Source organism: Notolepis coatsorum, assembly GCF_963971535.1.
Source record: "Notolepis coatsorum genome assembly, chromosome: 16".
NCBI lineage: Eukaryota > Metazoa > Chordata > Actinopteri > Aulopiformes > Paralepididae > Notolepis > Notolepis coatsorum.
This window is the reverse complement of record NC_140180.1, coordinates 25,560,996-25,579,446: the sequence shown is the minus strand read 5'-3', so window position 1 is coordinate 25,579,446 and position 18,451 is coordinate 25,560,996. Positions and strand designations below refer to the sequence as shown.

At 44.2% G+C, this 18,451-nt stretch overlaps 1 protein-coding gene across 1 annotated transcript in view; it reads right to left on the bottom strand.

The window, feature by feature from the left end:
* LOC311242934 (reticulon-4 receptor-like 2) overlaps nucleotides 1-17,887 on the bottom strand; it is a gene marked incomplete at both ends in the record, with an annotated part of 44,973 nt that extends 27,086 nt beyond the window's left edge. The window contains 7 exon segments of the mRNA XM_084331998.1: nucleotides 4,167-4,524; nucleotides 4,527-4,709; nucleotides 4,712-4,859; nucleotides 4,861-4,965; nucleotides 5,632-5,865; nucleotides 6,324-6,550; nucleotides 17,740-17,887. Coding sequence (XP_084188124.1) covers nucleotides 4,167-4,524; nucleotides 4,527-4,709; nucleotides 4,712-4,859; nucleotides 4,861-4,965; nucleotides 5,632-5,865; nucleotides 6,324-6,550; nucleotides 17,740-17,887 — 1,403 coding nt within the window.
* Between the last annotated feature and the right edge of the window lie 564 nt (nucleotides 17,888-18,451).

Below are 18,451 nucleotides of genomic sequence, written 5' to 3'. Positions count from 1 at the left end.
GTTTCATATTGTTCCTCATTGGTTCATGATGGTTAATAAACATTTTCATATATTGTTCCTCATTGGTTCGTGATGGTAAATAAAGAACATAATTTTTCATTGGTTCATGGTGGTTAATAAAGATCTTATTGTTCCTCATTGGTTCATGATGGTTAATAAACAGTTTCATATATTGTTCCTCATTGGTTCATGATGTGTTAATAAACAGTTTAATATATTGTTCCTCATTGGTTCATGATGGTTAATAAACTGTTTCATATATTGTTCCTCATTAGTTCATGGTGGTAAATAAAGAACATATTGTTATTCATTGGTTCATGGTGGTTAATAAAGAGCATATTGTTCCTCATTGGTTCATGATGGTTCATAAAGAACATATTGTTCCTCATTGGTTCATGGTGGTTAATAAACAGTTTAACATATTGTTCCTCATTGGTTCATGGTGGTAAATAAAGAACATAATGTTCCTCATTGGTTCATGGTGGTTAATGATGGACGTGAGAGATAGAGAAAGAGAGATATGTGGCATCTGCTTGCCATGCTATTTTCTTGTCTAGCTGAAATTGTCATTATGGACTGTGAATTGGGTGACGCTCCCTGGGAGAGTGTTGCAGAGTGTAGTTTGTTGACGCTCCCTGAGATTGTAGTAGATTACACTTTCCTTCTAACTTTTGCCTCCACTGTTCTTTCTGTTTCTGTGCCTTATGAACAAAGGGAAACAATGAAGCAACAAAGAAACTCAATTTTTTTTTATAAAACCAAGAAAATATTTATTCACAGTTTTCCATTGTTAATAAAAGGATAGAACAGTGTCATCTTCACTCCTGCTCTATGAAGACAACCTCACAGTCTAGGTTCAGGGCTGGAGAGGGAAGGTGGCGCACAGGTGATGGGGATGTGTGGCAAGAACACAGTGACACAGAATTCACAGGGAACAGATGACCTCACCAATTAATAAGCCAGATAACACAGAATCTCCTGTTACCGGATTGAGTCGAACAGATTGCTACTGGCGAATGGACCTGCTATAGTCTGACATTTCTTTTACATTTTCACATGGTGACAAGCAGATGGATGGTGTGTGAATCGCCTCACAGCGCTTTCGTAACAAAGTGTTTAGCTTGAGAGTGTGAGAGAGACGCCTGATGCATGACAGCTGATAGACAAATTACTTTGACAACAGAAAACACAGGCACATGTAGCTGCTTTTGGATAAACAACCATGTATCTCAAAATAATGTAACTCCAGGCACATTTGTATAAGTGCTGGTAAATCTTATTTTATTTTGGCTGATATAATAATGAATGTGTCTGGTGAATGTATGAATTCACTGTGGCTAACGTTAGTATCAAAGTCAGTTTCTTGCCCGGCTTGAAAATTGATTTCCCCCCCTGACATTGCTTCCATGTATTTCTTTCAAATATAAAATGGGTTTTGAAATGGTTTCCTGGGCTCTAGTGTCATGGACCTCTGAGCACATCAAGCACAATGTCAACTCTCCATTCAACACCAGGGGAATTAACTGAACTAAGAGGAGAGACTGGGTCACACTTTTGATCAAGAAGGCGAATGGTAAATGGACTGCATTTATATAGCACTTTTATCCAAAGCGCTTTACAATTTATGCCTCACATTCACCCATTCACTCACTGACAGTGGAGGCAACCATGCAAGGTGCCAGCCTCCTCATCGGGAGCAGTTAGGGGGTTAAGTGTCTTGCTCAAGGACACTTCGACATGCTGCCGGGAGGAGCGGGAATCGAACTGGGAACCTTCAGATTACCAGACGACCGCTCTACCTCCTGACCCACTGTCAAGCCCCCAGTAGGTCTCAGCATCGTGTAGCCTACCAGCAATGCATACTGGGAGCTGGTTAGACTGAGACCTGATGCTTCAGACAAATAGGCTATGGAATTCTCCCCCCAGTACTCTATAAGTCTGGTTCTGTGTGTAGGTTGTGTCATATATCATACACAGACAGATGTGCAGATGCAAGACAACAAGCACTCAATGGAATGAAAGGCTATATGAAACTGATCTTCATCGGACTACAGTGAGGTATTACCCTATATGCAGTGAAGACTTTGTGCTTTCTGCATATCATCAGCCCCCCATGCACACACTCTCTCTCTCTCTCTCTCTCTCTCTCTCTCTCTCTCTCTCTCTCTCTCTCACACGCACTCACCTACAACTCTCAGGGGATGGGCCAAATCCAAAACAGAGCCTTTAGCAAGATTGAGTATGTTGAGTGAGTAAGTATGAGAGTGTTTAATTTAGATATCTATAGACTACATGAATGCTGGATAAGAGGGATTTATGTATTCATGTAAAAAACAAGGGAGAAATACATTTTGAGGGTGGGGTGGGAATTCACAGCATTTTAAATTGTGTATTTTCCATCTAGGATAAGAGGTATCTCGTCTATCCTTACAGACCCTAATAAACAGGCTGCTGTCTCACATGGAAACAATCACTGACAAAAAATAGAAAAATAGAAAATACCACATGCTCTGAGCACTGACCTCCACAGCAGCAGTACTGCATAGCCTACCTAGCTACTGGCGCAGTGTGTAGGCTCACTATGTACAGTGGTGCTGTTTGATATGTACAAATGTGTTGCCGTTGTCGGCACCAGGACTGGTTTCGCTCGTATGTTCAAACAAAAGAAGATACTGAGTCTGAAGTGGAGAGAGAGAGGGGGGGGGGGGGGGTTAAGAGTCACTCTGGTAGAGCCATATGAAATCCGTTTTATTTTTTTCCAAATTCCATTTTATTTTTTTCCTAATTCCGTTTTTTTCCGTTTTAATATTTCTGAATTCTGTATTTTGCTTTGTACGCTCATTTTACCATCAGAAATAGTGTCTAATAAGTGGGAATGAATAAATGTCCACAATTTAATAAGATATAACAGTCTTAAATACTTCGAAGCTTCATTCATTTATTTCATTCGAATATGAAAATAAAATTCGATTATTAAAAAAAATAAAAATAAAAAGGTATATATATTTTAGCAAAATCAACTCTGCCTCTCTTTGTTAACTACAACAAGCAATGCCGTTTGTTATTTAAGATGAGGTCGGACTCTGCACTGACAGATTTGTGTTCATTGTGCTGCTTTTATAAAGCCTCAAATGACTGCTTACAATATTTCATGAAAGCAAAGTGTTTTGTTTGTCTAAGATTTAAAAAGGTTTAAACTTTACAGCACTGACAAAGTTGAACAAAGTGCTGTACAAGTCCCACAACATAAAAAAAAAAAAAAAGTAAAAAAAAAAAAAAAAAAAAAAAAATTTAATTAATTTTTTTTTTATAGTTGATTCCATTTTTATTGCTCAATTCCGCGATTCAGTCCGCGATTCCGTGATCGCGGATTCCATATGGCTCTACACTCTGGGCCTAACCTGGCCTGGCTGCAGCCTCGACATCCTTAATCTCTCTCTCTCTAGACCAACACGAGAGGGGTCATAGAGTATGAGTCTGACCCCTCATCACATCTCATGCCCCCTTTTCTCTTGTAGTCATCTCCTTCTAAGATCCCTTTTTTCCTGAAGATATACTGATTTACTCATCGGTCTCAATCCTCAGTGTAATTCTGGTGCTGCCACCCATTTTCTCAATTAACACAACTGTTTCTCTATGTAACCATGAGAGAGAGAGAGAGAGAGAGAGAGAGAGAGAGAGAGAGAGAGAGAGAGAGAGAGAGAGAGAGAGAGAGAGAGAGAGAGAGAGAGAGAGAGAGAGAGAGAGAGAGAGAGAGAGAGAGAGAGAGAGAGAGTGTGTCTGAGTGTGTGTGGCTAGTATGCAGAGAGATTAGGGACCTCGCCAGCTTGGCACGAGTGTACCGATTTTCCAAGTTCACTGTCTTTTGTGATTTTTTTCCCTTTTCTTTTTTCTCTCTCAAAACCCTGTCCTGTACTGCATCACAAACCGTATCCTTTTGAACGGCTCCCTTACTACCCTGTGCGTGTCCCCTCTTGACACCTTAAGGGTGGAACTGGAAGCGATCAAGATCCAGGTGTTGCTGTTTTTTTTTTTTAGAGAAAGGAAAGAGCAGGGGGAGAAACTAGAGGAGAAAGAACGAGGTGTGGAGAAGAGAGAGAAGTTCAGCAACATGCAGCTGGAGGGATAAGGTGAGTATGGAGAGAGAGAGGAGGTAGAGGAGAGACGTCGGGTTGACGGGGGAGGGGGAGGAATTAGGATAGGCCGGGTTGTCCGTAGCCTGGGGGCACTCTAGCTCGAAGCAGCGAATGGAGGCGTCCTCGTTGCCATAGTTGCTCCAGTACTCTTCCACGTCCAGCTTGGGCAGGGCTACCTCGTCCTCTGACAGCTCGTACTTGGAAGAGAAGGAGGTGGAGACGGGGTTGTTGGGCAGGTGGTGGGGCTTGCCGGCCTTGACCGTCTCCGTGCTCTTCTGGTACATGGACTTGGAGGACGCCGCCGGCTTGTTCTTGGAGAACCACCAGCGGGTCTTGGTGCTGAAGGTGGTGGTGGTGGACCCGGCCACGGTGCCCGGGTCGGGGACCGGCAGAGGGCGAAGTCCATCTCCCGGAGGAAGCGGAGGTCCTGGCCGTGACGCGGGGAGGGAGAAGTGCACATCAGCTCGGAGGAGGAGAGGCGGGCCTCGCGGAACCACTCCCAGAGGGGGCGGGCCTCGCAGCCGCAGGACCACGGGTTGCCATTGAGGCGGAGGAACTGGATGCCCTGGGCATCCTCATGGCCTGGCCCGGCAACTCGGCCAGGGAGTTGTTGAACAGGTAGAGGATGGTCATGCGGCCCAGGTCACGGAAGGCACGCCGGTTGACCTGCCTGATGCGGTTGTCGTGGAGGAGGAGGCGGTCGAGGTTGACGAGGCCTCGGAAACACGTTCTCAGACAGCGCGCGGATGCGGTTGCCATGCAGGAAGAGGTGGGTGAGGTTGACCAGGTCCGAGAACAGGTCGTCCTGCAGGAAGTGGAGCTGATTCTCCTGTACAGAGTAAACATGTACTAACATTTAGTACTATTTAAAAGTGTGTGTGTGTTAAGTGTAGGTTTCCCCTCTATCCAGTTATGTAAAGTGGAGGCTATTCTGCTGAATTAAGCGTAATTAAGCTGATAAGTGATTACACTCTAAACGCCCAAAAAGAGAAGTGTGTATATTTAAAGGTGCTGTATGTGGTATTTTTTTGTTAAAATAAATGTTACATAGCTCTACATTCTGACAGCCATCGCGGATATAGAGTGTTTGGCCAGTAACATGGGTCTCCCAGTCCCTCCATTCTGCAGTAAACACTTTATCCAATCAGGAGAGAGAACCCTAGATATTTCTTTTGACTTATTTCAAGAAATCTTGCCAAGCCAAATTAGCTTAGATTATTTTACTTGTTTCATTTTTTTTTTTTTTTTTTGTCAGGCCATTTTTGCAGTGTGGAGTTCTCTCTCCAGATTGGACAAAGTGGGAACGGGATACAAATAAAATGTATTTTGTGTTTACTGCAGAGCGGAGGGACTGAGAGACCCATGTTACTGACCAAACACTCAATATCAATGACGGCTGTCGGAATGTAGAGCTATTATTTTAACAAAAATAAAATACCACTTACAGCACCTTTAATATACAAGCATATAATGTGATTCTGCCAGCGGTTCTTACCTGCAGGTACAGGAACTGCAGGCTGTACAGCTTGTGGAAGAGGTCGTGGGGGAGCGCGGCCAGCTTGCACCGGTGCATGTGCAGGCTCTGCAGCTTCTCCAGGCCCCTGAAGGCCCCTCCCTCCAGCTGCCGCAGGGACGGATTGTCTCCCAGGTCCAGTTCCTCCAGGACCCGGAGGTTACTGAAGGCCCCCGCCTCCACCCATGTGATGTTGTTACCGTATAGCCACAGGACCTGCATGGGGGAGAGGGGGGGGGGCGGGGGTAAGGGAAGATGGAATTCTTTTTTTAGGGCAGCTGGCTTCTTTGTTGATTAGTGCGGCTGTTTTTGGTCGCACTCGAGCAAGTTTGTTGTCGTAGCTGATTAGTGGTAACCATGGTGTGCGAAACGTAATTCTACAGGTTTGTTGATTAAATCAACTAATCAATTAATCAACAAAATCCTATGGCTAATATGGTATTGAAAATGGACAATACCAAATACAAAACCCGGGCAACCACTTACACACACACACACACACACACACACACACACACACACACACACACACACACACACACACACACACACACACACACACACACACACACACACACACACACACACACACACACACACACACACACACACACACACACACACACACACACACACACACACACACACACACACGCGCACACACAAACCCCTACCTGTGTCTCAAAGCCAAAGGAGTCGGCCCGGAGCTCTGTGATGCGGTTGTTCTGCAGAAACACGCGCTGGGAGTCGTACGGCACGCCGGCCGGCACCGCGGTGAAGTTCTGCGCCTGGCAGCTCACCGTCATGGGCGTAGGGTAGCAGATACATAGCCTGGGGCATGCCCCAGCACCACTCGGCTTCACCACAACCAGCCACAACACCAGCCACAGGGACAATCCGCCTGGAGGGGGAGAGAGAGAGAGAGAGAGAGAGAGAGAGAGAGAGAGAGAGAGAGGGAGATAGTGGTTATTTTACAGTAATGTGATTACTCTTCCATTGATAAAAAAAAACACACATTAGACATACTGAGACACCGTCTGTAATGACATTTTGCCATATTTCGTGCAAAGGTATCTGTGTGTGTGTGGTGTGTGTGTGTGATACAGAGAGCAAGAGAAATAATGACAGAGAGAGAGAGAGAGAGAGAGAGAGAGAGAGAGAGAGAGAGAGAGAGAGCTATTGCTCTCAGCCGTCAGGTTGGGGTTGTTGTGTGTGTAGTGGTGCAGAAACTTGTCAATGAAGGCTGCAGTGACGCACATATAGCTCCTGACAGCATTGCCATGATCTCAAGTGTGACTTGTTCATTGTCACTTGAGCCAGGGGCAAACATGTATAATACATCAGAACACATTATTCATCTTTAATCATCCATTCATCTGTGCCTGGTCAATTTACAGGGGGGGGGGGGGGGGGGGGGGTGACCATCAGATAAATCTTACATAACTGTGGAGGATGTATAGCAAAGAATAAAAGAATAGAATTGCAAGAAAACCAAAACTCCAAGCAGCTTAAAATAAAGTAAAGCTCCGTATGACATTGCTGGAAAACCGGATTGACTTAAAGGCTAATGAGTCCTCAATAGGTTTGCGATGTAAGGGCACGGTAAAACCCCGGTAATCGAACCTGGATCAGTTTCATCCCTCATCAATAATCCAGCAGCAATTTTGGCAAGTAACAAATAACAACACACAAAAGCGGCCTCATGGGAAAAGTACATGCATGAATTAATAATGGACTTCCCATTCATCCGGAGGCGCAACATTTTCCAACGGCTCACCTCCTGACCTTTTACTAGACCGGCTTGCGCGCACACCGAAACAGATTTTGAGTTGGGCTTTTACGCGCGTTTTCAGTGAAAAAAGACAGTTGTCCGGAACCTCTAACTAGTGTAAAATAATATGCATTTACCCCAAATGTGCTTTCAGACTGTGCAAGAGATTTCCGCGGGTCCTTGGGGATAACGTAAAATCTATGGCTATTTACTTCCATGCGTAATATACAAAGTAATAATAAACTAGTAACCAGTATATGAATTGAAAATGGGGGACCCTGATGGAAACAAGACAAACGTCTTTCTCAGGTCTGCATCCTTGTATGTATTGAGCCGTACTGTATTGTACCCATTCTGCAATCTGTTAAATAAAGTTTTCATTCATTCATTCATTCAGTATAATTGAAAGAGGTGAGGGTTAAATTGTAATCTGATGTTACTTAAGCAATACCCTAAATGACACAGTAAAGCAACTTAAAGTGCACAATGGGCTGCATAAAAACATTTGGCAATAAATGGCAACCATTACAAAATGCATTTTGATTTACAACATCATGACCATATGATTTTAAATCTTTGTGCAATGCATGTGTGCAATTGTAAGAGAAATAACTTGCAGCATGTAATTGCAAAAAAGTAATTATAAACAAATAATAGCATTGATAATAATAATGCTACTACTTCTACTAATAATAACAACAATAATACTACTACTAATAAATCAATACTACTACTAATAAAGTATTATTATTATTATTATTATTATTATTATTATTATTATTATTATTATTATTATTATTATTATTATTATTATTATTATTATTATTATTATTATTATTATTATTATTATTATTATCATCATCATCATCATCATCATCAAACAGCAGTGGCATACATGTAAAAACTTACTCTTGAAATTGTGTCCACTGGAGCTCCGAGCGCTCCTCGCAGTGTAGCGAGACTCCATCTCGAACCAAAGCCGAAAGCGAGTTAGCCTGAGCAGCGAGGAAGTGCCTGCCTGTTGCTATCTCTGCTGGAGTTCAGCTCTGGTGGTGACCGAGTCTGTGCGAGTGACGGTGCGGCGGTGAGGTGAGTGACGGACAGGGTTCCCGGGAATCGGTTTAAATACTTGTGATGATGACTTCGCCCACACGGCACACGGCCGTAGGCGTGGGCAGCGGAGGAATCTATCTCTCATAGGCTACGTCACGCTATGCCTGGCCCCCAAGGGCGGGGGAGAGGGGCGCGGGATGAAAAAGTGATAAATTGGTCAGGAGGAAGCGACAAGAAAGGACAATTAATGGTGTGCTGCTTGCGTGCGGTGCTTTGTATGCGTCGTGCGCGACTAAACGGGGGGTGACCGCCGGCACGATTCCAAAGAAACACTGGGACTCGGAGGGGGACTGGAGGAGGACAATGGGTGGAAAAGTACACATGGATGAGAAAACAAAACTATATGATATCAGTGTTACATCATAATATGAGTAGGCTAACCATATTTGGGGTGTGGTCCGGCGAAAATGTTGAACATTTACAATTTTAAATGCTTCAATCTGGTTTTGATTGATTGATTGAAAACGTTATTAACAGATTGTAGAACGGGTACAATACAGTACGGCTCAATACACACAATCGTTAAGGGGATGCAGACCAAAGAAAGACTTTCGTCTTGTTTACATCAGGGTCTCCCATTTTCAATTCATAATGACATTTATGACATACACAACATACAGATATATCATGACATTTTATGACATACAGATATACAGTACTGTTACATTTATTTGTGACATACACAATATGCAAATATACAGTAACGGATGGTGTCGTGAATCACAGTCTTGATTGATTGATTGATTGAAAACTTTATTAACAGATTGCAGAATGGGTACAATACAGTACAGCTCAATACACACAATTGTTAAGGGGATGCAGACCAGAGAAAGACTTTCGTCTTGTTTCCACCAGGGTCCCCCATTTTCAATTCATCGATTCAGGACATATATGACATACACGACATACAGATAGTCAGTACTGCTACATCTATACATTTATGACATACCAGATTTGCAAATACAGTACTGTTTGTGATACAGAAGGAGTCAAGAAAAGGGAGTATATACATTTGACGTAGAAACTGTACATTGGAGGAGGTTGGGTGGGGGGGGGTTGGGTACACTGGGATATTGACAACCATACTGGGTAATTTACATTGGAGGTGGTTGGGGGGGGGGGGGGGGGCACACTGTATAAACAAGCAAAACTGTACATTGAGGGGGGGGAGACTCTGTACAAACAAACAAAATTGTACATTGGACTATTGACCAAACCATACTAGGTAAATGACTGTACATTGGAGGGGGTTGGGTTAGGATATTTACAGGGGCCAGTGTTGAATTGCAGTCTCCCGTAGGTGTCTCTTGAGAGAGGTTTTGAAAGTGGGTAGTGATCCACATTACTTTACAGCTTTGGGTAGGGCGTTCCACATTGATGTGGCATAATTGCGAAACGTGTTTAGTCCCTTATTTGAGCCGAATCTGGGTTTAACATGATTTGTGGAGCTCCCTCTGGTGTTGTGATCGTGGTATTCACTGACCTTTGGGAAGTATTTTGCCATGTACATGGGTACCTTGGTCGTGTAGTGTATCTTGTAGACCAGGCCCATTGCAAGTTGCTGTACTCTGTCATCTACTCTAAGCCATCCTAGGTTGTCAAAGTGGGCAGGGGTGAGGTGGGTTCTAGGAGTAAGGTCAAGCAGTAGTCTGACCAGTTTGTTTTGAGATGTTTGTAATTTTGTTTTTAGCGCCTTTGAGGTGCTTTGGTACCATGAGGTGCAAGCATAGTCATAGTACCCCTGAATGAGTGCTCCTGCCAGAGTCTTCAGGGTATTCTTGTTTACCAGAGAGGAGATCCGGTACAAGAATCGAGTTCGTTGGTTGACTTTTTTTATTACATTGGATGCCATTTTGTCACAGGAGAGTCACGAAGGGCTCAGATTCAGATTACTTTATTCACCATATTGCAGTACAAATGGAACGTGATTTGACGATTACAGTGCATGCGTTTCACAATTTAGAACAATACAACAGTAAATAAATAATAAATAATTATAAGTAAAGTGCAAGACAGGACAGAACAGTGAGACAACAATAAGATTGTAAAAAGTGCAGTGGTAGGGGACATGGAAACAGTGTAGCATAGTTCAAGTCCAGAGGTCCAGCCCTAGCAGCTCGCCATAGAGGGGGGGAGCAGGGGGACACCTGACTCGTTTACCAGGCGAGCTGCTGAGGGGAAGAAGCTGAGTCTATGGCGGGACTTTAATGTCTTGGGCAGCCGTAGCCGTCTGCCGTGGGGGAGCATGGTGAAGAGGTTGTGACCCGGGTGGGCGGGGTCTGCCATGATTTTCCTCGCCCTCCTCAAGGCCCTGGAGGAATGTAGGGACTCGAGGGAGGGAAGGGGGCAGCCGATCACACTGATCAGACTGATCGGATCACCCGCTGCAGCTTGGCCTTGTCCCTGACCGTGGCTGCAGGGAACCAGGTGATGATGGAGAGGGTGAGGATGGACTGGATGATGGCAGTGTAGAACTGGACCATCATAGTCCTCGGCAGCCTAAACTTCCTCAGCTGACGAAGGAAGAACATCCTCTTCCGGGCCTTTTTATTGAGAGCGATGGTGTTCGGCTCCCATTTCAGGTTCCGGGAGAGTGTCATGCCGAGGAAGCGGCAGGACTCCACAGAGGCCACCGGGGTGCCTCCCAGAATGATCGGGGAGGGGGGGGCTGCCTTCCGCCTGAAGTCCACTACCATCTCCACTAGGGGTGGATGGTATGGTCTAAAATTTATATCACGGTATAATTTGAAGCATAGACGGTAACGGTATATATCACGGTATCATCGTTTTTGATAAAAACAATTTTAATTTAATTTTATATATTTTTATTTTTATTTTTATAAAATATATATATTATATAATTAGACTTGTACTTGTATTATCTGCGAGACATCGCCACCACGCAACAAGCTCCACTGTCTGTGTGTACTCTAGTAGCCTCCAGCTACGGCCAGGATTCTCCGGAGCTGCACCTGGACCTATACTCGAGTAGCCTCGAGCAGAGCTACGGCCAGGATTCTCCGGCGCTGCACCTGGACCCTATTGGTATAACGTTACTTAACTGTGCTCAGCAAGCCCTCAGCTCGAATACGCATCGAATCAGTGTTATAAGACATTGATATCAGGAGCTATCTGTAGCTACTGCTAGCCGGATATATAACGTTAATACAACGCCTCAGTGAATTATTTAGTTCAATGGGACATTTCGTTTTGAACGGTGAACTAACTTGCGCTAACGTGAGCTAACAGGTAGCATACACGTCTCTACTAGACTTTGTGGAGCGTTTGTTGATGTCAGGAGCTATCGGTAGCTGGCCGACTAGATACCGTTCGGTTAGACAATGCCTCATCATGTATTAAACTAAAAGTGAATAGTTGACTGGGTCATTTTGTAACGGTAGCTAAGCTAACGTTAGCTCAGGGAGACGCCGCCGTCCTCCCATGTCCCGTCCCACTAGACTACTAGACCCGTGTTTACATGCGTGCGGTAGGGGCTGGCATGCCCACTGCGCGAAGCCTCCTAAATAACTTTTTCCAGTTCGCACATATCTATTATCTATGACTAATTCTATCTATTTTTAGGGGCAAATGCGAGTGAAATAGTCGCGCTGTGGTTACATGACGTCATTGCTATTTTAGAGCTGCTCTACCGGTTACACGGTATAGTCAAAATCCATACCGTAGAGCAAATTCATACCGTTTATACCGTCCACCCCTAATCTCCACTATTTTCTGGGCGTTGAGGTCCAGGTTGTTGCAGCTGCACCAGCTCAGCAGCCTCTCGATCTCCCTCCTGTAGGCGGACTCGTCCCTCCTGGGTGAGTAGCGGTGCTATGGGTTAAACTCACTCTCATCCTCAAAAGACACATAGAGATGTTACAAAGCAGTGAGTTCACTTCTTGGTATAGCGGTCTGTGCTGTTGCACGCGGCGTGGGAGACCCGTGTTTGAAACTCCCTCGGGGCATCGAAGTTTGAGGTGACGTTGTCACCAGCGGTGAATATTCATGGATTGCCAAAAATATAAACAGTAAATTTTTTTTTTTTTTTTATTGCATTTTAGTTAAATTTTTTTTATAGTTTACAATAATAAAAAAATATAACATCATTTTTCATCTCTGAGTTATAATAATTGTCTCCCTCCTGGAGAAATTAACCGAACGAGCGAAACTGCACCCACTCTCTCTAACACTGTCACTGAGGCAGCCCACACTGACTGAGCCCAGCAGTCTGCTGGTAGCATTATTTTGATTGACATTGAATTTGGAGGCTTTGAGGCTAGGCCGGGTTGTCTTTTTCAAGCGTCCTAGTTACCATATTATTAGCCAATAAGATTCGAGCTTAATTCAATGGGTTGGTCTTAGCGCCTACGGCCTACGCCTTAACACGGCCGCAGCGTGGGACTAGGTTAGGGATGCCATGCAGCTCTATTCGTCTTCAGCCCCGGGCGGCTGGACCAGAAAGTTCCCACCAAATTGACCAATCAAATCACATTAAAAGCTAAACGTGACAGGGCGGTCAGGTGGCGTAACGGAGATTGCGTTCGTCACCAAACCCCGGAGCGGCTAGATTCGCCTGTTCGAATCCAGCTCACAGCTCCGGGGTTGTCACCAGCTTGGCTGGCCGTTCACACTAATACAATTGGCAGTATTAGAGGGTGGGAGAAGCTGGCGGGGTGGGTCCGAGTCGTTGTAAACAGCGACTCCTACAGTTCGGTCGGGGCGCCTGCTAAGCGCGGATAGGACTTGAGTGGGATAGTGTGATCCTTCCACACGCTACGCCCTCTCAATGAGAATCCGCGCTGCCAGGTGAAAAGAAGCGGTTGATTGGCTGGACGTGTGTCGGAGGAAGCACGTGGTAGCCTCCACTCTCCCAGACCGACTGTGGGGGGTAAGTGCGCAGCGACCAGGAAGGGGATTGGGAATTGGCATAACGACTAACGTTGGGATGGGAGAAAATCGGAGGAAAATGGAGGGGGAAAAAGATAAAAAAAAAAAAAAAAAAAAAAAAAGCTAAACGTGACAACAATGTCATCGCCTCTCGGGCACGTTCGAATTCTCTAGTAGATAGCGTTGCAATCAGGGAGGGGACGCCACACGCCAGAGATATTGTCGACTAGCTTGCTTGCTAGCTAACGTTATGTAACGTTATGCGAGTCTTGTGAATGTCTAAACAAACGGCATTGTTTGATTGATTGATTGAAAACTTTATTAACGACGCAATGAAGCATACAAGCAGTTAGAGGGGAAATTCGGATTCCTCTCTCTGATTCATTCATTGAGCAGAACTGAAATTAGCTCAGCTGCAGAAAAGTTGAGGAGACAATACCCACAGGACTTGGAGGAGAACTTTGTGGACGTTTTGCCACTTTGCTTTACTGTCTAGTTTCTACAAATTTGGAGCAAGGCGCGTCAGCTGCAACAATGGTGAGTAACCGAATAACTTTTCTTATTACATGGCGTTTTCACATTCGCCGAAATGCTTGCTTGTGATTGGTCAATAGCGCTCGTCAGAGGTCCGTTATTACTCGATAACGGACCTCTGCCGAACAATAATGACCGCTGTGCGCAGCTGTTCGCAATCAAGCCCACTGACACACTGCATCAGTGCAGCCAATCAGACACACCTGCTGGCTGCACTGACAGCGGAGTGTGTGTGACGATGTCAGCGGAGCCAGAACAGAACTGCGTCTGCAATGCATATGATCTCGTCTTGTCGATGTAAAATGAATTAGGTATATTGTTAGTAAGTTAGCCATGTAATAAGCGGGATAATGTATATTTGTTTTTAAGAGGGGTTTGATTTAGATTAGATAATTTAGTTATTTTTAAATGTCTGATCTAAAGATAAACAAATGGTTTTAAAAGTGTTATATTTATCTTCTCGTATAGTACCAGAGAGAAGCTGAGGAGAATCAACCAGCAACAAAAGCAAAATTTGTTAAAAAAAATATATATATTTTTTTTGGTATCGATACTTTCGATACTTTTCAAGGTATCATATCGAAGTCGAAATTCCAGTATCGTGACAACACTACTGTATTGTACCCATTATTTGTGTTTGTATAGTATATAGAACACATTGCTTAGCAGAGTTCAGTGATGTGAATGCAAACAGGGAACAAAATTAACTTTTTTACTTACCAGCCATTTGGCTGGTAGATTTGAAAAACTACCAGCCAGGCAGATTTTTTACCAGCCAAAAATTATAAATAAAAAGAATCTAAGATACTGAGATGGATAGCACACGACAACAAATTCAGACCAGGGATAGAAGATCATGGGTTCAAGAGGTGGGAACGGGGGGGTATAACAGCAATGTGCACGATGACAGAAGGAGGGGAGATGCAGACTCTACAAAAATTGAAAGAAAGATACGGACTAGAGAATAGGGACCACTTTAGATATTTACAGATTAGGGACTACTATAACAAGGAAATAAAGCAAGATAGAGACAAAGAACAGAATGGGGTAATTAAGATAATGGTAAAGTCATACGAAGGACGGAAGGGGAGGGTGATATCAGCACTATATCAGGCAATAATGGACAGTAAGGGAAATACAACATTGTATGTGAAAGAAAAGTGGGAAAGAGAGTTGGAAATAGAGATAACAGAGGAGGAATGGTATGACACATGTAAGACACAACAAACAACCACAGGATCAAGGATATGGAGGGAGTTTGGGTGGAAAAATATAATTAGATACTTTATAACACCAGAAATACAGGGCAATTACACACCAGCAAAGAAAACATGTTGGAAGGAGTGTGGACAGGAAGGGGCGAACCATACACACATATTCTGGGGATGTCAGAAGATAAGGCACTACTGGGAAGAGATAGGAGGGATAATAAATGAAATAATAGGATACGAAATACCCCAGGGAGGCCAAGTGTTGTATTTGGGGAATCTGTCACAGGAAGGAATCCAAGGGGAAGACAAATATTTGATTAAGATATTGATAGTGGCAGCCAAGAAAGCTTTAACTAAACTGTGGTACAAGGTAGAAGTGCCGACAAAGGATCAATGGATAGAGTTGGTAGAGGGGATACAGGAAATGGAGAGAATCACACATCTGCTGAGGCTGCAAGAAGAAAAGTTTGAATGGAAATGGGGAAAATGGGAAGAATACAGGAGGGGAAGTAACGACATCACAGAGGTTTGAAAAGGATACAAGGAAATGAATAAAAATTTAAATAAATAATGCAAATGTAGAATGGACCGAAGGACCCATGTCACACTTTTTCTTTACTAATTTTTTGTCTATTTGTTTTAATTTATGTACTGTGTATTGTCTATGAATGTTGTCTATGTATGTTGTTGAAAAAATGAAAATAAAAATTTAAGTTTAAAAAAAAAAAAAATTATAAATAGCTTTTTAGTATCTCGCCATGTGTTATTATTACTATATAATACTCTCATATAGGGATGCCCCGATCACGTTTTTTGCCACCGATACCGATCACCGATCGTCTATGAGCCATATCGGCCGATACCGATCGTTTTTGGTTTTATAAAAAAAAAATATATATATATATATATTTTTTTTTATAAAATATATATATTATATAATCATACTTGTAGTTGTATTATCTGGGAGACATCGCCACCACGCAACAAGTCAAAATGCTCGCTATCTGCAAACAGCTCCACTGTCTGTGTGTATACTTAGTAGCCTCCAGATGCCGCCAGGATTCTCCGGCGCTGCAGCTGGACCCTAGGTATACTCTGCTTTGGTCAAATCACATTCAGCATGCCCTCAGCTCGAATACGCATCGAATCAATGTTATAAGACATTGATATCAGGAGCTATCTGTAGCTACTGCTAGCCGGCTAGATAACGTTAAGACAACGCCTCAGTGAACTATTTAGTTTACTGGGACATATATAGCTAACGTGAGCTAACGTTGGCTACCGCGCTAACGGAGGTATCATGCACTCGACTATTGCTGGAGCATTTGTTGATATCAGCAGCTATCAGTAGCTAGCCAGCTAGATACCGTTAGACAATGCCTCATGTATTAAACTAAAAGAGAATAGTTGACTGGGTCATTGTTTAAACAGTAACCTTAGCTAGGTAGCTAACGTTAGCTCACGGAGGTCCGCACTAGACTAGAGCAGACTGCCCGAGGCAATAGGAGCCTCTGTGTTGACACTGTGTAGCGCTGCTCGGATTTAATGCGAGCAGAAGCACGGACTGGGGCGGATATGACTCGTGGAGTTGCCACAGGTTTTTTCCAAATAAGAGTATCATATGAACCGAACGTTGCTAACTGCCGGAGCCATCGATATTATGACTGGAGCTGCGCTTGGGGCGGAAATGAGACCCGCACAGGATTTTCTAAATAAGAGTATCGATATGAACTGCACGCCAGGTGGCGGGCAGACCTCTCATTGTTAGTCGCCAAACCTTAAATCTGCCCGCCATTGGCGGTTGGCAGGTACTTATTTTGTTCCCTGAATGCAAATGAATGGAAACTGTCAAGTTGATCAACAGATTTTGACTGTAAGAATCTGTAAGGGCATTAACTCATTCTGCGCCAATCATGGAAAAAGTTGGGTTAACTCGCCAACCGTTCAGCGCCAATCACGAGAAAAGTCAGGTTTTAATAGTTATTCACCGAGATCCATAGATGTAACGCTGATAACAGAGTATTGTTCAAACCCATAAACGGAGAGTGAGGGTGTTGAAATTGCAACACAAGCCCCAATCTCAACATTCTCTCCATCCATACCGACGTGTGACACTTCCGTAGCCACACGTGGTAAAAATCGCAAAGCGGTCGTGTGGCCAACTGCCGCTGACCCGCTAAGAATTGTCGATAGGAGTCCCGGTCCCTCCCACTGTGCATTGAAATTGCACCCATGGGGGGACCCTGAAAGAAAGGGGGGTTTAGAACTAGGGGAACCCCCAACGGGCAGATGACGCCGTTCCCCCATTGAGCTGTGTCATGTCTTCTTTATATACTGGGGATCATCTGCTCTGCGGCTTGACATACACACAGTGTGATCTTTACTATTCTGTGAATAAAAATAATTACTTTCACACTGCGACCCTGTAATGATATTACTTCTATCAGCAAATTGCGAGTGCTCCACACACCGCTGCCTCTGTTAGGACCTGTGGTCTGGACTGGGGGAGCACAAGCGTAATACCCAGCCTGGCTATAGCTTGCAGCTGCGTCAGGTGCAGTATAACCTCAGAACCTTGAGCGAGGGTCTTGGCGTCATCTGGACCCAGGGCCCCTCCACCCGACACCACCTTTGACATAAAGGCAGCTAGTTGAGCGATGTTAGTCGCTGCTGCCAGGTTCTGTACCGCGGCGGTATATACCTCGTTGGCCCACTCAGCCATCTTCCGGGCCGACTCGCCTCCCAGCGTCGGCTTCCGGTCGGGGTGCCACTCCACTATTTCTGGGCAAAGAACCAAGGCGAGTGGCTTATCTAAGCACGGTATGCTGGTCCTAAGCCCCCTGACCCGGCCCTCCACCTGTGTAAAAGGTAGATAAGCCATGGTCAGGCCCTTAACACTCTACACCACCTGTCTGTTACACTCCCAGACCTGCACAAGGTTGGGAGAGGCAACCCCACATTGACAGTAGGGACAATAGGAGTTACTGTCCCACACAGGGGATTGATGGTGGTGTTATAGCGCCAGATTCACTGAAGATGCTCACTGATTGCATTATAAATCTACTGTTGTTACAATTAGGTTATTTATTACAAGTTTTATCTGTTTAGGTTGTTCTTTGTGTTTGGTATCCTCCTCCTGTTGTTTTGATTATTGTATTTGTTCTAGTGTCTTCTTCCCCCAGGTGTTTTCCATTGTAATCAGTGTTAATTAGTGTCTGTATTTATTGCTTGTGGTTTGTTGGGATCTTTGTGGCATCATTGTCTCCTCGTTTTCCCCCCGTGTCGT